The sequence below is a fragment of the Pezoporus wallicus genome, unplaced genomic scaffold, assembly GCF_028554395.1.
Source record: "Pezoporus wallicus isolate ANWC-B61680 ecotype Strahan unplaced genomic scaffold, APGP_CSIRO_Pwel_v1 contig_227, whole genome shotgun sequence".
Taxonomy (NCBI): Eukaryota; Metazoa; Chordata; class Aves; order Psittaciformes; family Psittacidae; genus Pezoporus; species Pezoporus wallicus.
Genome location: NW_026635704.1, coordinates 3276738 through 3299595, shown reverse-complemented (window position 1 = coordinate 3299595; position 22858 = coordinate 3276738). Strand labels below are relative to the sequence as shown.

At 39.8% G+C, this 22858-nt stretch overlaps 2 protein-coding genes across 4 annotated transcripts in view; both read right to left on the bottom strand.

Moving 5' to 3' along the window:
- The window catches only part of MPPE1 (metallophosphoesterase 1), a 29389-nt gene that overhangs the window by 2185 nt on the left and 4346 nt on the right, over nucleotides 1-22858 (bottom strand). Inside the window, exons 1-9 of one of the 3 annotated variants that reach the window (XM_057397451.1) lie at nucleotides 13345-13479; nucleotides 11710-11855; nucleotides 6422-6794; nucleotides 5460-5568; nucleotides 4547-4650; nucleotides 3879-3959; nucleotides 1953-2061; nucleotides 989-1060; nucleotides 755-877 (exon numbers count right to left, since the gene is read on the bottom strand). In XM_057397451.1, the coding sequence (XP_057253434.1) occupies nucleotides 755-877; nucleotides 989-1060; nucleotides 1953-2061; nucleotides 3879-3959; nucleotides 4547-4650; nucleotides 5460-5568; nucleotides 6422-6687 (864 nt within the window). In that variant the 5' untranslated portion in view covers nucleotides 6688-6794; nucleotides 11710-11855; nucleotides 13345-13479. Of the gene's footprint in view, nucleotides 1-754; nucleotides 878-988; nucleotides 1061-1952; nucleotides 2062-3878; nucleotides 3960-4546; nucleotides 4651-5459; nucleotides 5569-6421; nucleotides 6795-11709; nucleotides 11856-13344; nucleotides 13480-22858 lie in introns of those variants that run through there. The other 2 variants (XM_057397452.1, XM_057397453.1) reach the window with 2 other exon arrangements.
- LOC130592847 (uncharacterized) lies at nucleotides 13345-19016 on the bottom strand. The gene is made up of 7 exons (XM_057397455.1): nucleotides 18936-19016; nucleotides 18082-18221; nucleotides 17426-17506; nucleotides 15436-15526; nucleotides 14348-14534; nucleotides 13860-13966; nucleotides 13345-13442 (listed from the first exon to the last, which is right to left on the bottom strand). Exons 1-6 carry the CDS (start codon nucleotides 18966-18968, stop codon nucleotides 13878-13880), a joined length of 621 nt encoding a protein of 206 aa, XP_057253438.1. The 5' UTR covers nucleotides 18969-19016; the 3' UTR covers nucleotides 13345-13442; nucleotides 13860-13877.

Below are 22858 nucleotides of genomic sequence, written 5' to 3'. Positions count from 1 at the left end.
GTAAACTTTTGATTTCCAATAAGGTGTGTGTTGATACTGTAATATTAATCATACCCATTGTCCCCCATTCCAAATACTGGACATTCTGGGACCCTCATTACAAGAGAGACATTGAGGTACTGAAGCAGGCCCAGAGAAGGGCAACAAAGCTGGTGAAGGGCCTGGTGCACAAGTCCTACGAGGAAGGGCTGAGGGAACTGGGGTTGTTTAGTCTGGAGAAGGTTCAAGGGAGGACCTTATCGCTCTTTACACCTGAAAGGAGCAAGGAGGTGGTTGGTCTCTTCTCCCAAGCAACACATGACAGGATAAGAAGTAATGGCCTCAAGCTGCACCAGGGGAGGTTTTAGATTGGATATTAGGAAAAATTTCTTCAATGAAAGGGTGATCAGGCATTGGAACAGGCTGCCTAGGGCAGTGGTGGAATCACCGTCCCTGGAAGTGTTCAGAAACTCTGTAGATGAGGCCATCAACACTCACAGTACATAAAATACAAAATGCTAAACTGGAGGGGACAGCACTGCAGCAGGCTTACTTAAGAGCACTGGGACTTACAGCCTGTACCTGGGAAACCCAGCAGAATCAAGGCCATGATCCTCAGGGGAGCAGTTCTAACAGGCAGCCTCTCAAAAGCCTCATTAGAGCAGGAGCAGCTGTGGTCTGTCTCAGCTAGCACCCTTTCCAAAATGTTTTAATCTATAGATATCTACACTTGTGTCCCCCACCCACTGATACTCAGGTTTCCAATAAATCAAACCTTTTGTGATGCTTCCCGAGACAGGACATCATACTTCTCTTTAAATAGGATGTTCTTCTCCTCTGGAGGAGCAGAATCTTCTCCAGTGCATTCAGCATCACTTTTCCGATAGAGAGGGTAGTGCTGGGAGAAATTCAAAGCAAGGATCAGTTGTTAATGAGTCAGCCTTTCTGGAACAGTAATAAATACGCTAAAAACATGTCAGAGTATTGCCTCACCCCACCTCTAACACACCTGTAGAAGGATGGGTTCTGAAGCTGGAAGCTTTTCCACATCACTGCATCTTTTGTTGGAATTACTTGGTTTCTGTGAATAAAATAAATCCATATATATTGTCTTCACCTATGTGTACCATAGGAGGAAGGAGGGGAATTAAACACCAGCTACATTTGAGGAGGTGGGGTGTGTTACAAAAAGCAGTATCAGCTCACAGTATAGTGTTTAAACACTGTCCACTGTACAAAGTTTTAAGAACCTCTGCTATGGATAGAAAGGGAAATGCTTTAATTCCCCTTTCTGTATATGCTGCAAGTACGGCTGCCGTCTTCCTGAATGCAGGAAGCAACAGCAGAATCTCACTGCACAAACAAAAGCAAACAAAATTTAGGGCAGCCCAAGAGACAGCAGTTGAGAGCCTGGCAATTTTTCCACTGGGAGCTGGTTTCCTGATTGACTGTCAGTGCAGTCAGTCATGCTGCCTACTGTGCATCCAGTCAGCCTGTGAAAAAGGGAGGAGAAGTGAAATACAAGCAGCAACTGGAATTGATGAAAAAAAAAAAACCACAATTAAAATATTACCAGGAGATCAAGACAGGACTCCAGCTGAAAAGCAAAAAAATTGGCTAGCTTGAAAGGTATGAAACAGAACAACATTCATAAATATAAATGCAGGGATTGGTAGGTATTGTAAGTCAAAGGGAGGGTTACAGAACTTCTGCCATTCCTTGGAACAAAGGAAATGACACCCTCTGTTGGGAGCACTGACAAGGAAGTTAACACCATTAAAGCAAAGCATCACAGTTAGTTAATAGGTAAAAATGTTAAGAGACAAATGAGGAGAAGATTGGTAACAAGCTGCAATGTGAATATTAATTTTTCAGGAGAGTCTTAGTTACACCCTGACTGTTGCTGCAGTATCAGTATTCCCACTGCAGCAGCCAAGCTGCTGGCTATAACCGGATCTTTAATAAACCCTTACCTGCTGGGAGCAATTCAGTTTGTGAGAAAGCGCCACAAGCTTTGCCTCTGTGGTACGGCAGAGAGTACAGCCATCGCCCTCCATGGCTACGCTGTTCACCAGGACAAAACTGGAAAATACCAGGGAGTGGGCAAAGGGAAGCAGGGAAGACAGGAAAGCATTTGCTATTCATGCACATATGTGGGATAAACTTCAGTTCATAATATGCAAGTATTCTAAAGTCAGGCACAGCTCAACAGAACAGCTGCTGGAACCACGTACTGTAAATCCTCTTTTGAGTGTCCATATTGTAGCTGGTTTTCTACCTGGTAGGCTGCTTTATGAGGAGTTGTTTATCAGGTTGCACAACATACTGTATGCTAGGCTTCGTGTTTACATCTCAAGATCTTTTTTATATTATAACAAATACTTAAGTGGCATTCTACTGGAACATTAGAAGCCACTAAGCTGAATTCTGAAGGAACAGAGAACTTGCTTCTCTCCCCACACACATTTTAGACTTCAGAGATGTAATTTTTAACATTCAGTTTAACATTCAGTTTCTTCAGAACAACTGAAAAGCAAAACAACACTGCATGTGGCTGGCTCCCCTGAACAAACTTAGTTTCATACTTTGTGGTCTCTCGCACAGAAAACAAGATTTTATTTGTAATCAATTTAGATTTCTAATCAATTTAGAACTTGTGCCACAAGATTCATACCTGTTTAATCACTCAGGACCCAAGATAAATTCCCACTTCAGTATGTTTTATTGACATGAATGAACTGAATGCTTCCACTTAAAGAGATGCTGGTCAAAAACTAAAAAAAAGTCAATTTTGTTTTAGCAAATTTTGTACCACAAATTTGTCGTAAGATAGTTTATCTAGGAATATTTCATTAATAATGCAGCTCATCTGTTAATGAATATGATACCAGACATACAGTCAGCACCTGCATGCAAGAATTCTGCTGCACTGTTTTATCAGAGGGGACATGGAGATATTCCTTAATATATATTATTTCAAACAGCTGAAATACATATCCAGGGGACCCTGCACCATCTGCATGATAAACAATAGCGTTATACCGAGCAGTCACAAAGCTCTTCCTAAAATGACACACCCTTTCTAGACCTGTTCAGAATATTCTTAATGCTTGCTTAATTAGGGGAACCTGTGCAAACCTGTAGGTTTTGAATCCTACATTTACCTGAGTCATTATAACCTTATGGCACACATGCCAAATGAAGGGAAGACCTGTTGCCACTCTGCATGTATCTGAGGTTTAAAGACAAATGCCTTTCCACAAACCCGCTATTGCTTTCCCTTATCGAGTTCCTGCCTCATATCTACAGTCGACTAAAGGGGCAGAGGGCAGGCACTGCAGCCACAGAGACGTAACTAAGCTCTTTAGCACGGTCTACCCTACGTTAAAACCAGCTTGTGCGCTATTACCCCACCCTGTGGAGAAACTGTGAACAACCAACTATGTTCCCAAATCAGTTAAGTTCTGCAGACTAAAGAAGTTACCAAAATTAACTAAACTTTTAACTTGTAAGTACAGAGGGGATTTGTTTGTGTTTCTTTACTGAATCCTATTCTTCTGTTATGTTGACAGCCATGGGTCATTACCAGCTGCAAGGAAGTAAAAAGGTAAAACAGAGAATTTGATCTGGACTCCACAGTAGTTTTTCCATTTAAAAAGATTTGTTCCAAGTTACCCTGCTCAAAGTACAGCTTCCACTCCATATCAAACTGTAGGTTTGTGCAAAGTGTTTTATGTTTAACATATCATGAGCTCGATGCAAAGTTTAAAAAAAGGCTCTAAGTTAAGCATTCTGATACTACTTCTTTAGAAATTGCACTTCCAGTTGTCATCACCCTGGTCTGCTAGCTCAGAAAATCACTACTCTAAACATTAAGATAAATAAACAAACATACTCACTTTATTCCTTTTCGAGTTATTAGCTTTCCTGAAGTAAAGTTGAAAACCTTTCCAAACCGGTTTACTTTGTAAGTTGTCATTCTGTGTCACAGAGCAAAAATACAACTGAGGTGAGAAACTGGCATTGTAAATCATCTGACACAGTTTGTACACCACTTGTGCAGCTTGCTGCTCCATTACCTAGATCAAATTCATTTGCTTATAACTCACAGGGATGCTCCAACACCAACACCAGTCCCACCAATGTAAGCACAGCCATGGTACAGAAGTACAGCAGAGCCAAGGCACTTACATTCTTCTGGTTCAAGGTATCAGGAAAGGGAATATGCTCAAACTAAACGCTTCTCTGACAAAGAGGCCCAACACAAGGAAAAACAGCTTCCAAGCTTCTCTGCCAATGCAGAAATACCACCTCAGAAAACTTCACATATGCTCAGAGAAGCTTAAAAGTAGCCTGAAACCTGTTCTGAAATTTATTCCTAGGGTCTATGTGCACAGATGGATACCTTTTAAGGTCTTGCTCTAATTCACAAAACCTTCTAATTTGGTTATGATCAAAAACATTCCATCTAACCACACAAGAGGTTACTCAGACACAAAACCTGTTACTGTACGCATGTTCTTTCCATTCTTGGCACTTGCATAGTCCTTTCACTGACAAGACTTACTCGTAATGAAATCCAATGTCGTGATTCCCAACAACAACCACCAGCTCAGTAGAATCTGGGAACTTAAACATTTTCTGAAATCTCCTGACATCATCTGCCCATGCCTGCATGAAAAAACAAATGGAGAAATTAATGCTGTTCAACAGTTCCAAAGGGGACCACTAATACTGCATTGGGTTTGTGCGGCAAGGTTTTGGTAGCAGGGGGCCTGCAGGGGTGGCTTCTGTGTGAAGATGCCAGAAGCTTCCCCTGTGTCAAACCGAGCCGATGCCAGCCGGCTCCAAGACAGACCTGCCACTGGCCACAGCTGAGCCCATCAGCAATGCGTAGCGCCTCTGGGATAACAGATTTAAGAAGGGAGGAAAATAACCCTGGCAACAGCAGTTGCAGCTGTGTGAATATGCAAGAGGAACAGCCCTGCAGACACCAAGGTCAGTGCAGAAGGAGGGGTGCTCCAGGACTTTCTTTGGATTTCTCACTCTGATTTGATTGGTAATAAATTAATTTCCCCAAGCCCATGACAGCAATTGGTGAATAGTCTCTCCATGTCCTTATCTAGACCCTTTTTGTTGTATTTTCCCATACTCATCTGGATGGGGGAGAGAAGTGATAGAGTGGTGGGCACTTGGCATCCAGCCAGTCAGCCCAACACAGGTATGTAGCACAGATGCGCACGCAGAGACGCTTACACTTTGTTAGTTTCATGAGGGGGAAATGTGTCAAGACACTACCAAGAACAAAGGAGAATCACAACATTTCCACTTCTGTCTAAAACACCAGAAACGTCTTCTACTAGTAGGACAATTGTAGTAATACTAACCAAAGCCTTGCATACCTAGTCTGCTTTCTTGTGCCATCCATCTCCTTCAAGAAATCCTCATTTTTTGAAATAGGAGAGCTGTTGATGTCATACCTGAGGTAAGCTCCATTTTCCTTCATCGAAGACGTCTCCCAGAATAAAAACAATATCTGGCTGCAGTAACCATAAGGCAGTTTGGAAAGACCTCTCCATTTGCCATTCCCTGAAAGGAAAATACAGACCCAGACATCACCACTGGATCCTCTACTCTGAACACACAAAAAAAAAAGCCTGGCAGGAATGGGAAGATGGCTCCTCCACACTGAGAGTGCCAATATGGAATTCAAGTTACATACTTAGAAATCAAGTTTGAGTACAGTCAGTGACTTTTACCTGGTGGGTATTTCTACCACAATACAACACGCTCACCTCATGCAAGAAGTAAGACCAGCTTGTTTATTTTTCATTACAATTCCATAAAGCAGAAATTAATCAGAACAGTGAATTATTGCTCATGGTTAACCATGCTATTGTTTCTGCAGCAGAAGTTTATAATGTTTATCTTATACTATAAACTTAGTACTTTCTGTCAGCATTCTGCTTTTTCTTTTTTGGACTAACAGAAACATGGGTTTGTAGGCATACGACTAGACTATCTTTCGTTTTAAATGGCACTGTTGCCTCCAATTCTTCTGCTACAAACTTCTACCGGCTTCCTTATCTCTGCAATTAAAGGTATTAACAATTGGGATATCCAAGTTATCTTGGATGCCTCATTTCTAAGGCATTTTATCAAACAGTTACATACTGGAAGAGACTTCCTGACCCATCAAAAAACCTCAGGCATCTACACCCACATACTACCTGAATATTCAAGACTCCTCTGCCTCAGTAAGCCCCATTTATTAACCTTTCCGACACTGGTTTATTACCCAGCACAGATCCAGATGGGCAAGTCAGAGGCAGCATTCACACTTCTTACAAACACCACATCAGTTTAAACATCTGTTCCATTAGCTACTATTAAAAATGCTGAAACCAGGAGATTGTTAAAGAAAAAAATTAATTATTATTACCTTCTTAGTTTATCCAGCCAGTGCCCTTTGATTTCACCAAGTAGGTGAGTATCAGCTAAAATTATGGCCTTCAGGACTGAAGTTGAAGTCTCTTTTTTAGCTCCACTTTTCACTTCTGGCCATTGGCATTGAAAAATTACCACATAATAAATTAAAAATTCACAAAATATTAACACTGAACTGACACAGAACACAAGTTTCAGCAGGAAACAGAGCCTCTTCTTTAAAAGAAGGTTCTTCACAGCGGTTGTGCTAGAACTCAGCATTGCAGTACTGGCATAAGACTCTTCCCAATGGCTCAGTTCTCGTCTCCGGTGAAAACGTTAGGGGTTAGTCAAAGGATCATGTTGGGCTTCATATCAGCACAGAATCCCTGTAGATAAAATCAAAATAAAGTATTCATTAAGCCAGCATTCCCTGTGAAAAGCTGCCATGTAAGGCCTACAGTGTTAGATTTGGAAATGCTAAATTAACCTAAAAAGCAAAGTTGGTCTTCTCCTTCAAGTACACAAATAGCCACGCCACTGAGTGCAGAACTGCACTCTCTCCTTCCAGGACCAAGGTAACCAGTTTTAAGCCAGCCTGGATCTTGGTGCATGATGCTTTTTTTAAAACTAGACAGTGAAAACACTGTAACTAGAGGTCACAGGCAGGTAAAGATCGATTCTTAGCTTGAGTAGCAGAACATGAGGATGCATGCCAGCCTGGCAATGCCACGTACAGCCACTTTCTGGCACAAATCACATAACATGACTACATCAAATCAATGCAATCACCACCTTTAATGCAGCTCGTTGTACTAATCTCAAAGAACCAAAAGCAATTTACTATCACAGAACAAGTTTACCAGAGCTTTCCAGGAATCCACACATGGATACTTGACTAGTTAGCTAATGCTGCCTCATTTCTAATAAGGGGAAAACAGTATCTAAGCCTCAGAAACAGAAACTGTATTGGTGAAGAGAAATATGGGGAAAATAAGCTGAGGTGGTAAGCTTGCTGTATTTACTGATTTCTTCCACCTTGGACAGTTCATAACCCAAACAAGGAACTTGGTTTTTGAAACTATAATATTATTTTCTGTCATTTTAAAGGCTAATCCAAAACATATCTCTTCACTCTGATAAGCCACAATTGTAACAGGGCTCATTGATTGCTTCTCTTGTTTACAGGCATTAAACAGAAACTCATTATTACTGGTGTAAGGAGGAAATACCCACACTTGCACAGTTCTGTTTCTTCTACAGTCCTTGGCAAAAACACTGTCACACTGTAAGTGGCAACAAGAAAAACAAGTATCACACCCAAGTGGACCGAGATACTAGCCCTTTACTTTCAAGTAATATTACTCAGGTTCAACACACACCCTCTCAGGGTTCCAAAGAATCACTTTTTAAAGGTAAACTGTAGCATGGTCATGGTAAAGAAGATTCCATGAGAGCTATAAAGATGTTACTTCACATGCTCATGAACCAGCTTCTAGAGAAATCCACAAAGAAAAGTCTTGTCCCCCACCCAAGAATGGGACTGCATTCTGCTTTCTACAACAGAGAAATTCTGACATAGGACTAATATCTAAGATGTTAGCAGTTACTGAACACAGCACTAAAACAGTGATTAGTTAGCAGCCAATTTTCATCTGAACTAATTCTGATTAGAACTGTGAATACTCAGTACCTCTAATTATTTAGACCCTAAGTGTTAGTAATACTAGGGCAAAATTACTGAACAACACAGAATCGTAGATCTTTTCTAAAATCCTGGTCTCAGTTACATGCAAAACACAGACCAAAACTTAAATTGCTTTCCTGCCCTGTGCCCTAGCCCATTTGACTTATGTCTCATGGAAATCAAAAACAGACATGTGATTATTATCCTATTTTTCCAACCAAAATATCTATTTGATAAATAGCCCCTTATTTTCAAACATGAGTTTCCCATATCACCACTACAAAATACTTGTTCAAGACAAAGAACCATTAGTCTGCATCATGTAACATTTCTAGTATGCATTATTTAACATTAGCATGACTAATACTTAATTGCATGCAATTCAGTTCTAGCTAAACTTGGTTTAGCAGGAGAAAGCCACTGGCCAGACGTCACAATTTCACAACACAGAAGAACTACACATAAAGGCTGACTAACTTGTTTAATATTAATCTCATCTGCACTTTAACTGGCAATAAAAAGGAATAAGATCTCGTTCGTACATCTCACAAGGCGAGATTAAAGCAGAAACACCTGTTCAACAGAGACAGCAACAAGGACAAAGAGACACGTAAATTCCTAACTAAGCACACAAATTCCTATGGCCTTATCCTGCACAAACAGCACCTACCCCAGAATTTAGAAGTAGACTTTGGTAGTCTGAGCCTGTCTACTCTTCCAACAAAAACAGGACTAATTTGAACAGCAAATGCCAGTAAGTTTTTTAACTTGCATTAGGCATGTATAAAAAACCCAAAACTCTAAAACCAAAAAACCCTATGATTCTTATTCCCAACCTACACAAAACTTAATACAAATAAAACCTGCTATTTTGATATCGGCATCTATGCATTCTCTAAAATGCTTTTCATTACATTTTTCACACATCAAATTTCTTCAGAAGCTGCTCAAACACCCAGAGGCAGCAAACCCCAGTGCTACAGATCAGTGGGGAGGAAAAAAAAACCACAAAACAGATCTTCAGAAGCAAAATGATTCCATCAAAAGCAAAAAAACAAACCCTAAAACTGCAATTAATAGAAAATAAAAATATCTTCAAGGCAAAACTGTCATTTTCAGAAGTCACAAACAGCAACTGACACAATCAAAAGCATAGAGCCAGTCATTTCTACACACATTCCCTGTCCCAGCCTTTGTGCTACATAGCTGTTATTATTTTGGGAGCTGTGCCACAGATGTGGAAGATGCCAGAGGTCTCTCATTCGCACCCCATGTTTATAGCTTTCCTGATGGTGAAAGAAAAAAGAGGAAAGAGATAAAAAATGAAAATGAAACCACAGAAAGTCAGTGATGCAGAATGAGCTGAAAGACATTTACTTCTGGCTGACAGAAATCCCTGCCTACCTCCTCTCTGCCACCTGCCAGCCTGGCGCTGCTCGCATCCCGGCTGACCCCTTTTCTCAGGATTGCTACTGTACATCACCATAACAGTAGCTTAAACAGAAACCAAGCACATGCAGTAGTAACCCGAACCTTCCATACGGGTACCCAGAGACTCGCATCCTCTCATGCATCATGGCAAGGTCAGAAACAATGCTGTCAGACTGCATGCACGCTGCAAGATGGAGCTGTGGTTCAGCGTGTCACTGCACAACACATTGCTACTCCTCCTGCTTTCACAGATTGATTACTAAGGTTAGACTAGAACCTGGTTTCTTGCTAGAGCTTGACGATCTCAGTTATGAGAAGAGACTGAAAGATTTCTCACTGCTTCTTGTTCTAAATACATGGCACCGGCCTGACTGAAAGCTGATTTTTAGAAGTTTTAAAAGCTCATCACAAAGCTGAGATCAATATCTTCAACACAGTATTTTAAATTGTTTGGGCAGAGAAAATACTCTGTAATGGCAAACAGCAGAAGTCTACTAGTCACAACAATTTGTATTCAGTCAGTACATACATTCTTTAGGCAGGGGAGAAATAACCTTCAGCTCTTCCTCACCTATATTTAAAAATCAGCCTGTGGACATTTACTGATTGATTTAATAATGTCACCAAAGTTTAAACATACTAGAAGTATAAATTTATACATCACAAAACTGTGAGGAAAAAATACTCAAGTGACTACTGCTCAAAATAAAAAGGTTTGGTACTTTTCTCCTCCATCACTTATGTTTAGTTTACTTACTATCAAATATTAGATACATTTTTGCATTTAAAAATACTTCCATCATACACACTACTGTGCTGATTCTCATCTGCCAAGTTTACTGGCAACACAGACTTGCATCACTCCTCCTCTTTCCCTTTCCCATCTCTGTTCAGAACATTATCCAGTTTTAATTTACAAGTGAGCCAAGAACGAACCAAGGGAAAACTGACAAAATGGTCTATACCCAGACCAAGAAGCAAGTACATCTAGAGCTTTACCCTCACTTTTACTTAGTGAATATGCAACTCTGAGCACGTCACGTGCTTTGAAGCCCATTTACTCATTAACTTGCAACTACATAAAACTGTCCTAACAAACAGAGTGGGATACAAGAGTCCTAATCCTACTCCTAGTTCTAGTCCTATCTGTAATGATCATGCAAGTATTTTTAGTAAGCTAAAGAAGCTCTACTGGGTTATAAGCAAGCTTAGTATTTCTAAACTCACAGTAAAGTTTCCCTCAATTCTCCCATCACAGTGTCACAAAGGTACAGGTTTACAACTTCCAGGCAAATATAGTTCTATAATGGAACTATGTTAAACTTTTGCAAAATGCAGTAACAAACAAGTTTAGGTTCAAATCTCACAAGGTTTCCCTTCTGCAGGGTACACTTGCACCTAGAAACTGTCTCATCATTCCAAGTTCATTCTTTAAAGTAATGTGATATTTCTACCTTGTGAACTGTGACTCTGCATTCCTGTTTCAGCACTTCAAATACCTTCACTCTTTAATAAAATAAGGGCTTCTGATAAATTCTTGTTTTGATACTGTAGGACAACTCTGTCTCATCTTTCTGAACACACTTTCCAATTCTAATCCATAAATCTTTCCTTCATCCACAAATTTTAACCTATTTTTGTGATTAAAGAAAATCTCCAAGCAGGGATTTGGCATTTTTCTTTTAAGAAATGCCTTTTAAGAGATCTTTTTTAAGAAAGAAATCTTTTTTAAGAAAGAAATCCCTAAGTTTGTAATAATTTAAAGACAGAATTAATTTGTTCCTGCACTGGCACATCCTTACAGCTGAAATTCATAAAGAATGCCAAATCTACACATCTACTGTAATCATATATAGTTTATAAAAAAGGATAAATTGGGAAGTTCTTCAAAAAAATACTAAGATTTTATCATATTGCCATAACCACTCACAACCACTCCTGCAACGGACACATTCTACATGTGTGAAAGAGAGGTTTTGAAACTTGGTTGAAGTTATACAGACTACAGTTTATTTTAAAACCACATAAACAAAAAAATCACAGGCATAAAATACAAAAACATTCCAGAGCAGCTTGTCATATTAAGATCTTATTACTGAATCCATAATAGCATCAAAATGTGATATTACATAAGCCATGGTGGGTTTAAATGTTGCAGTAAGTATAAAAAACTGTGGGAAATCTACTTGCCATTAATCAGTAGTTACAAATGTGTTGTAAAAGGAAGTCCATACATCACACTTATTTGTTTCAAGCACTTTTCATACTGATTATTCAGTTTCACAGATTCCTGTACAGCATGCTTTAGATCTTCTACCTCTTCAAAAAAATCCTAGAAAGACCCGAAAATAGTCACTTTAAAGTTTCTTTGAAAGGCATTCTCAGTAACAACTAGTCAGCATTTCAGTTGTTCCCAAGTTCAAAGACATTTTCTGTATCTTTATTAATATATGGTTGAGTTGTGCAAACACAGCTATGACAAGATACATCAATCAACTCTGACCTTACATAATAATTTAAAACTTTGCCCTGAACACGATACAAGCAGAATTCAAGTTATTTTACAGCCTGAAATACAGCCAAATAGGAAAGACTAATTAAGAGAACAAAAAACATGCTACTTTATCAGAAAGCTACAAAACGGCAGTCCAAATGACAGTCCAAAATGACAAAGGAATCATGTCTAACTCATCTGTGCAAAACTGTATCTACATGTGCTGAAGTCAGCCCGTAGCAGATAACACAATAGTAACTCTGAAGATCTGAAAGTTGCAAGATTACACAAAAGGGACAAGCAAGGAGAGTGATGAGGCGATTAAACTAACGATGAGGATGTTAGTATCTGAAGAAGACAGTACTAAATAGTTTTAAGATTTAAAAATGGATACCATATTTAGACCTAGAAAGATAGAAAGTATTTTTAGACCTTAACTGCTTTGTAACTTGCTAGTATTCATTTAGAACCTGAAGTACAACTACATTTTGTTAATGAATACCTTATCTCAGAATAGGATCTATTATTTATGATTACACTATGTGAAAAAGTTTGATTTACATAATCAAAAGGATAAGATTGATGATGCATTAAACAGCCTAAAATTGATAACACTATCCAACAGGTTCAACTGGCTCAGACAAAAACAATTTACAACGAAGGAGGGAATGAAAAAGAGCAGTATATAAAGGTACACAGACTATAAAGAGACAGCCCAATAAGCCATAAAATCCAAATCCTGTTGAATTTCACGTCAGCCTATGTGGTCTCACTTTCTCATATTGTCCCTTCTCAAAGCACTCCCCTCTGCCCTCCTTAAACTTACAGTTTTAACAGAGACATAACTTTGATATGTTTAAGTAAGAAAATAGATTTCCTCTCAGTGACATCACAAAACAGGAGACCATTCAAAAGTGATCATTCAAAAAATATTATTATCTCTGCAAATGTCTGCTGTAAGGAATTAAGCCTGTTACTAAGAGTTGTAATTTGAACGTTGTAATGACCTGAGGCAACTAATCTCTAATGAAGGAACCAAACAGTAAAAATAAATAAATAAATAAAAACCTATGAAAATACACACCTGTTTAAAACATAACAAACACAAAAATACTACACTCTTCCTCTTCCTTAGGCAAACAGTACTGTAGGACATTAATGTTTCAAGGAGTCATTAATTTCCATTTCTTTCTCAGAATATTATAAATTCATGCATTTTGCTTGATAACAACATATGTTCAGCCTAAAGATAAGTTTCAGTTCAGGAAGAAAAGTTGGGTTTTTTAAAAAAATCACCCATTCTTAAATTTGTCTCAAAATAAATTACCTTGTCTAATACAGCTAATTGATTTTTTAGTGCTCTCCTTTCTGTAGACAACTTCTCTTTTTCTTTCTTCAGCTTTTTAATCTCCTTCAACAATAGCTCTATATTCAAATAAAAAAATATAGACTTCAACCATTACAGTCAACCTCCCCCTCATATGAATCATATTAAGCTAAAGAGCTGCCTACATTTTGTATTAGAAAATTATGGTTCAGCTTTTTAAAGTACCTTCTTCATAAAGTGATTTATCTTTAAGCATTGGCCCAACACGCTCCCAGGTACTATGAAAGGTAACAGGATCTGTCAATTGGAAAATCTGAATCTGCCAGATTCTTAGAATGTGGCATTATTCTACTTTAAAAATCCACAAAACATACATCATGTGCCTCAGTTACTTTTCCTGACTTATGAGAGGGTCACATCAGCTCTTGCTGACAGCACACTTCCTGAAAATTATGCCTACATTATACCGTCTCTTCTATCTCTTTTTTATGCTTTGAAGTAGAACAGAATTGCACCTTAACTTGTGGATTTACTTATGTGAGGAAGAACATGTTCAAACCAGCATTGTCTGGGTTTGTCCCAGATTTTAAGGCTAAAAACAGGTTCTTTTGTGTATCGGTGTCTGAAAACCAAAGAAGGGAACAGCAAACGTTATCACTAAGAGATCTGCATAGATACAGCTTACTAGAATAAATAACAAATAGTACTAAATAGAGCCATGCACTCCCACCCACGATTACACCAACATACCAATTTCAGAAAAAGAGAAAAGCAGCAAACACTTATTTTTATCTCAAACAAATGCAGGGCTGGATCCGTAGAGAGGATATTAGTTATGAGATGCTATTTTTACACAGCAGGTTTTAAAAAATAAAAAACATTTTAGATATAGCTGGTTAAAGCAGAAGAAATCCCCTGGTGTGTGTGCCTCTCGATCAGAAGCAAAATGCATCTCTGACAGGCCTAATGGAAGGAACATCATCAGAATTAACTGTACCATTACCTAAACATTTACTGCAATAAGGTTCCTTCTTTTTAGAAATGTCCCTGGGAGATGTTACTTCTCCTTCTGGAGTTCGACTTCTTTTTCCAGAAACAGCACTAGCTTTCCAAGAAACCTTTTTATGTTCTAGTTGCTCAATTCTTTGCTTCTGCTCTCGAAGATTCTGCTCTAGCTCATGAATTTTAATCTGTCAAGAAACTAAAAATTTTTTAAAATGCATAGAACAAACACAGCTCAACTGAATACAACTGAAAACATAGCCCAGATATAAACCTAGAGCTTTTAATTGCTGTCTTAAAACTACATTCATCCAAAGGGTCTGAAAGGAGGAAAAAAATACAGCAAGTGAAGCTTTGCATATACATAAGCATTTTAAAAGAATCTGATGCTGACCATATGCTTGCAAGGCAATATAAATGTACATGCACAAAGATACTGAACCTTTCCGCATGATAAAGTGTACTTTTAGGGCAGCAACTGCCAACTTCGAAGAAAAAGTACATGTAATCCAAATTACAATGAATATTAATTTACAAACAAATAAAGCACATGTTCCAGAATCCCCTGAGGAAATTAGACTGGTCAGCTGTAATGCTCCATCAATGCCTAAAGAGGCAATACCCACTTGTAGCTTCCTGAACCACTCTTAGCCACGCCGCCCTACCTCTGCTCCAGTTATTATGCTAGTCTCTATGAAGCCAACAGATCTTGCTACCTAACAGAAGACTATTTGCCTTCATTTGGTTAGCTTAACGCTGGATTTCTAGGATAAATCAGCTTATGAAACACAGAAAAATATCAGGGCTGGTACAAAAGAGGTCAGAAGATGCATATACGGTTAGAAGAAGGGGTTGCTAGATAAGAAAAAAGCAAGAAAAGGGGACACAGCTGTCAGCTACAGACCAGTGACAGAGTTCACTTTCAAAGGAAACTACAGACTACTTTCTGTTATCCCAATGACACAGGAAATAAAGAAAGATTATAAAGAAAAACATGGTCTCATTTTACAAATATAAGAATTATTTTCCAGTCTCCCTAAAAACTTAAGTTTGGCTTACTCGATACCATTTCCTACAAATTCTACTTACAGTGAGATTGTTAATTGCTTCCCTTTGCTCCTGGTTTGTTTTGATTTCTTTAATGTAGCGTTTCTGTAGCTCATTATACATTTGAAGTAGACTAGAACAGAAGAAATGTGTAAATTGCAATAAAATATAAAAGCCAAAAAAAAGTGCATCCTTTATGACAAAAGCATTAGAGGGCCTATAGAGATTAGTTGGATTGTAGTTGTACTGTAGCAGCTTGTAACAGCAATGTTTAAGATGAGTGTGAATGAAATGCCATCAACAACACAGAAAGAGAAAGCACCAGAAAAAAAGCCAGCAAAGCAAGAGTTAAAAAGAATGGTCTGTATGATGGCAAAGAATCCCTTTCACTCAGCCAGACTGAGGACCCTGTTGTTTCTGTCCAGCCCACGTGGCCACACTCTGATTAAACCTCAGTACAAATAACTCATCGATGGAAGACCCGTACACTAATGACAGGAGGGGTGGCAATGACTTTGCAGCATGTCACATTTATCATTCCTTTCCCTGTTAGCACAACAGGAATAGCAAAAGACCACTCCTAAAGGAATAAAGCAGTTTGTCCAGAGCCTAATTTCTTGCTTAAACCATGACACTACCAATCAAGAACTCATGATGAGGATTCATGAGGCAGCATACCCAGCTCTCTGTGTTGCACAAAACATCTCATTGCTTCTGTGTGAGTGTGAGAATACGAGTGAAAAAAATGTATAAGCAAATGAGTGCAAGGGGGTAAAAATTAATGTAAAATAAACAACTTTGGGATATTATCTTTCCCTTTGATAATATATTGCATCAAGTTCTGCTACATTAAGTTGCTACCACATTTTACGGCATACATCAGGCCCGTAATGTAACTGATGAGCATGACATTTTCCCTATTTTATGAGGAATTTAGATAAGAGCTGGCATTCATACTAGGTCATGACTATGCACCAGAAGCAGGATGGTAATACAGAATAGCACAGAACAGCTTTGTAAAATCACATACAAACAGGTGCTAGAAGAAAAAGCTCAGGTTATCCAAGTGCAACCTAATACAAAGCAGGTCCAGCACCAGATTCAAAGAGAAACTTGGATTTCTTCCACATAAGCATCTAGTTAGGCACTCAGTTCAAGCCCGGAGCTAAACGCACAGCCTTCCTATGTAGGTTTGCAAAGAAAGCCTGGCATACTGTAAAAAAATTTAAAAAAAAATAAAAAAAGGGAAAAAAAAGGGAAAAAAAAAAAAAGGGGGGCCTTCTACAACCACCTAAAGCAAACCCTAAAAACAGGGTGCTTGAAATCAAAAGCAGTAGGGACTGCCTATCTTCTTAAGAGTCACAGCCCATTTCTTAAGTGAACACAAAATAACTTTGTAAGGAATGAAGCAGCCTCTTTATTTCAAAATCAAGTCATAGCCTGGTGGGCCAACATTTTATGTAGCATACTCAGAAAATATGTATTTTCTCAAAGCGAAAAAGTATCTTTTGCATCAAAAAAGCTGTTAAGAAAGCTTATTTCTACCACTAATTGGCAAACAATGGTAAGTAGTGGCTCACTTCCAAAAATCAAGTAGACTGAAAATTAGAATCACTTATCTAGCTTATTTTAAAAACAGCACCATCCTATAGGTTTTATACATACATAAAACTGAGCTATAAAAACAAATGAGCTAAGAAATCTCCCACAAAATAAAGAAATTACGAGGTTAAAAATCTGCAAAAAACATCACATGTGCACACACTACAGAGCTTCCTTGGCTCATTCAAATTTTTGAAATGAAGGATTTGAGACAGAAATACATTTTGTTCTTTGTTTACTCCTAGTTTCAAGTTTAATCTAAGATTTATTATTTCTTTTTAAAATGTAAATAAAACAATCTTCTGTTGTTTCAAAGGCTGAAAGCCACTTCCATAACAGTTAACAAAAATTCAGTTGACAACCATAAAAAAATATTCTATTCCATGGAGAATATTTACCTCTGTGAAGAAGCAGTTTTTCAAGAACTCACCTCACACTGTCACCCTCTAGAATAAGATCCTTCCTGTATTCACCCTTGTGCCATAAATGGGTTTCTGTTTGAACTTGAACACTTAATTGAAATAAACAAAACAGCTTAATAAAATCACATTTTATAATTTTAATTGGATCAAACAAAGTGACTGAAAAAGCCCAAGTTACTTTTCAGCTTGATTTTAGAACACAAGTTTTAACACAGAACCACAAACACACCAAAATTTAAACTTGAAAGCTGTGCAAACAGGTACTCAAATCCTGGGAGGACACTCACCAAAACACTAGCACTATAGTTTTTCAAGTCCTAAGCTCCTGGTTTCCAAATCTTTAAAACGTTAACTACCTTACTACTGTTTGGTATAAAAACAGTCTAAAACTCTGGAGTAAAACAGAGATAGCATGTTGGCTAAGCAGGGATATAACTTACTGACATTAAAACTGTTTCTTTCACTACAACAACGAATTTTTACAAGTTGCCCCAGCCATCCTTTGTTCCTTTATATGCCTTCAGCATCCTCCATTTCCACCATCCTGCTCACAGACAGCCCCTCAGAATACCCAGACCAGGTGTGGCCTCATGCATCTGAAGAGTATCAAGATAAAAAATCCTGAAATACTTATTTCTTTTGATACAGAAAGAACAAGTCTTACTCTCTGTGTGTGCCATAGTCACGTATTAACCGCTGCAGATGTAGTTTTTCTTGGATCTGACCCAGATTATTTTCTAGCTCCTTATTTTTTACATGCAGTTTTTTCAACTTCTTGACTAACTGTTCATTTTCATCACTGAGCTGAAAAGGAAGAGAATTTTAAAAAGAAAAATAAGACATTTTCTGATTAGGTATTAATTAAGCTGATAATATTTCAGGTTAAAATTATCTCCCTTAAGCTTCATTATGATTATCTTAAACTATGGAAATATATAAAGGAAAATAGCATAAAAAGTAATTGGCTTCAAAAGTCAAGAAGAACTAAGATACAGTAACATATGTATTAAATGCTTCTATTGCAACTTCGCAATTTATTAGTGAATGATAAGGCTAACTGGTTTTGCACTAAAAAAAATCATGAAGAGACAAAACTTACAAGTTTCAATCACATTTCTAAACATCATCGCTTTTTAACCTCACAGAAGCCAAAAGGCTGAGCTACAGCTGCACTAGCAGAATGTCTTGCCTGCACAGTGGCTGAACCTCGTCCAGCAGCACCTGTCACTTCGTCTACGACCCAAACACAACCGACTTCACTGCCCTAACCTGCAGCGTAATAAGTACAACCTATGCTACCGACCGGTACTCGGCCAACAGAAGGAGGACTACCAACGACAAACCGCTTAAGCTACTGTAAGCGTGAGCTCTGCACGCGAAGGCAACGGCAAACATAGCCGAGCCCAGACCCGCCGTGACCGAGCATTCCCGCGCCCTCTTCAGGGCAGGCCGGGCCGGGCCGTGTCCGGCGAACGGGAGGCTGCCCCGCGCTGCGGCCGCGATCCGGGTCCCACTCACTTGCAGGCACCTGTGGACGGAGGGCAGGGCCATGGGCTCCCGAAGGGGCTGAGGCCGGCTTGCGCCCTTTCGAACGCACCCACCACCTGCGGGACCCAACCATAAAAGGTCCCCACCAAGCTGCCGGAATGGCCGCCCGCCGCCTCACGGCTCTCAAGCAGGCGCCTAGGAAAGCACAGCCTCTCCGGATAGGCTCTAAGCAGTACACGTCACGGCCGAGCGACCGCTCGCGGTCAAGGGCCCTGACTACACCGCCGCCACCTCCACCGCTACCACCCCGTCGCCAAGGAAACGGCAGCAAGCGGAGCACCGACCGCTCCGGCCGCACCCTGCGGGAGCGGGGAGGCGGAGGCAGCGCCCTGCCGGGCACGTCTTCTCCCTCCGCTCCGGAGCAGCGCGGTAGGTGCCTGAGCAGCGAGCGCCCCCGGGCGGACACTGCTGCGGCGGGGAAGGGCTCACTTCGCTGCTCACCCTGCCTTGTTTTCTCTCCCTTGAGGCAGAACTCTCCCACCCGGCCTGCACCGAGAGAGGAATCCTGACCGCGCTTGTGGGTGCTCCCGAATCTTCTTTACTGTGCCTGTGCACCTCAGCCTCTGGGGCCAGCGCAGAAACACCCCGTCTCGGGCTGTCTCTTAAACTGCCACTGGTTTTACCTGTGATTTCCTGTGACTAGTGGATACCAAATGCAGGGGACTGGGAATACTGCCCATCACAGATCCGCATGGATACAGCTGTCCATCACCACTCAACATGTTACATGTCTCTACAAAAGCATAATCTGCATCTGGGCCTGTTGCAATAGAATGAGGAATAATGGTTTTAAACTAAAACAGGGGAGATTCAGGCTGGATGTGAGGAAAATATTCATTACAATGAGGGTAGTAAAATAACTAGCAGAGGTTGTCCAGAGAGGTGATGCTTGCCCCATCCCTGGAGACATTCAGGACCAGGCTGGATGTGGTTCTGGGCAACCTGATGTAGTTGAAGATGTCCCTGCTCCTTGCAAAGGGGGTTGGAACTAGATGACCTTTTCAAGGTCCCTTCCAACCCAAACTGTTCTGTGATTCGATGATCAATCTCCCCATTCCATCACACCAAAAGCCACAGTATAGGCTCTTTAATGACTACCAGGTCAGGAGGTAACAGCATGCCTGGTAACAGTGCTACCCAGTGTATCCTTGGTGTTTGTCATACTTGGTATTACTGCTACTTGTTGGGGTTTCCCTTTGGTTTTTGTATTTTGTAGATATTTTTGACAGACCAGGCTGCAGGGCATACATGCAGGAAGAAAGCACCCTGCTCCCATGAGGGACTGGACTTACAAGTAACATAGCAACAGAAGGCCACAAGATCAACTGACAACAGCTATGCAGGTTTTGAGACCTAAATATTTTCAGAACTCAAAACTGTTACGAGTAACAGGCTGGAAAATTACACACAGAAAAGCTGGGAAATGAACCAACAGAGCTAAAAGGGAAACAAGAATTCCCAGTTTCTAGCCTAGAAGCAGCCATGCAGCCTTTCTTTGTTCTTCCATGGCTGACACAGGAATTGAAGATAGATGGAGAAAGCAGACAACAGCCAGGTTTCTCAACTACGCAGCTAGACCTGCAGGGAGTTTATGTAAGATTCAGATTTCATCAAACAAGTGCTGATCCAAATGACACCAAAAAAAAACCCTACTCATATCCTCAAACAGTTGGGAAAAGTTACAGCTGAAGCTCTTGTAGGTTTTATCACACACTTTATAATCAAACATTTTCAAAAGTGGTCACTGATTTTGAGTGGCTCCACTTAAAAACTGAGCATCCATTCTTCCAAGTTGAAGATACTTGATAGATCTGAACAAATGGCCCAAGGCTAGGTAACACGGGGCATTATATTTTGAAGCATCCAAAAATCAAAAGATGTTAGCCAGCATGCATGCAAAGCCCACAGTTTATACAAATGCTAAAAGACTTCTTGTGTACTTGATTAGGAAACATGTTCATCTTGCAGAGATACCAATAATACGTGATTTTTGGAAAACTTCTCTGTGGCAGTAGATATGAAATGCCACTAAGATACTCACTTTACACAGTAAGCAATTACAGCAGAAACATTTCCCTACACAATTACTTAGCTGGTTTGTTGAACACATTCTGTTTTCCTCACATTCTTGCTTCTAACTTAGCTTGGTGTAAACTGAGACACATTTCATGCTGATACACATGAATGAAAACGTCATCAATTCCAGGTGCTGAGCATGCTACTTACTGCCAAACAGCAGGAATGTGACCCATAGTGCTTTTCACCAAAATCATTAATTTACTTTGTCAGAAAATATATGAGCACAGGATTACTTGACACAATCCTACAGTAACTCCAGTCATAGCATTTCTTCCACACAGATTAAAGGACAGGATGTGTCCCTTCGACCCTCAGAAAGACCTACCATCCTCATGAGATTTTCCAGGAAATAATATTCCCCTGTGAAAATCTCCATGCCTTTGCAAAAACACATCAAAATTGCACTTGCCCCAAATTAATCTCTTTTATTCCATCCAGCAGCGACTTCAGAGTGCCTTTCAGGGTGGAAGTTGTCAAAGCTCATATGGTCTCTCTGCCTGTTATGTTCTTTGGCACAATCAGTGCTGCCAATCTCAGAGACAAATACCACTTGAAAAATCAAGGAACAATCTGGAACACAATGGCCAAAACAGGAAAAAAAGCCCTTTCTCCATCTTGTTTTGAGCTTCAGTCAGGTAGTAATAATCCTATTCGTGTCTAGGAGCCTTCCTTGAAACACAGAAAAGCCGTCTGGGTTTCCCAAGTCTTTGCACAACCACAGAGGATAGCTAAATGCAAAAGTTCAGAATTCAGTCCAAAACATGAATATTTCCTGCATACCAAGAGGAAAAGCAACAAGACCTGATTAGATTTAAGATGCCTGATTGCAGAATTAGAAACAATAAATATTTCCTTATAATATGTAAGAAGAAATCAATTTAATCTTAAAGCTGACAAAACCAAATAGAACTGATATTTATTAAACCTAATTATGCTACAGAGATCCCTACCACACATGCTGACAGAAGTTCTGTATCACCTTCAGAGATAGAAACATCAGGTTATAATGTTAGTTTGTTTCCAGGGGGGAGGGTATTATTTTTAGTATTTTCAGTGGATAATGTTCAAAAAACAACAGCGGCATGCACATGGCAGAGACAGTCTGCCACTTCTCCCTTCCAGGCCAGGGAAAAAGACCTTTACCACACACAGACGTGAGTCTAGGAAAAAGAGTAACAGCTTGTGACTGCTTTACCTTGTGCACAGAACCTCCTCCAGAGAAGAAAAATACGTCCTGGGGGAGACTCAAAGGCACTTGCACCCCAGGAAAGCCCTCAGCCATACCTCCTGGAAGATACGGCTACAAGGATGGTATAGATGTCAGGATGACAGAACCAGTGTGAAAACTCCAGAAAACACTGAAGGACCCGATTTTACCAGTACATCTGCCTGTCAGACCTGGAAGCCAAAAATCTCGACTTCCACATGAACCAACTCCCACGGCAGATCTAAAGGGAGTCTCTTGCACTGCATGTTTGAGTTCCCTTGTGGCAGGAAGAGAAACGCAGAGGGTGTTGAAGCACCAATCCCTGGGCTTTCTGGATGTGGAGAAGAAACGTGGTCACAATATGATTGTGCGTGACAGAAAGGGAACACAAAAAACATCTAATACACCACTTACTGCATTAATCAACTGTTGTGTCCTTAATGAGTCATTAGCAAGCAGTATGAAAAATGGTGCCAAGCGTTAGGAATTTCTGTTTGATGAAGCAGAAGCAGGATCAGCACAGTTTTTCTAAACAGAAGAGAGAGCATCTCCTTACAGTTTACCTTTCCTTCTTGAACACCCAAAAGGCAAAACAAAAATCTGGGCA

Bases quoted from the DNA above. Each gene is read 5' to 3' on its own strand.
- LOC130592847 (XM_057397455.1), bottom strand. From the start codon at position 18,968: ATGGCCCTGCCCTCCGTCCACAGGTGCCTGCAA. The intron at 17,507-18,081 runs GTAAGACTTGTT...ATTTCAATTAAG, and splicing joins GACTATGGCACACACAGAGA to TGTTCAAGTTCAAACAGAAA. The intron at 15,527-17,425 runs GTGAGTTCTTGA...CTTCTGTTCTAG, and splicing joins CTAGAGGGTGACAGTGTGAG to TCTACTTCAAATGTATAATG.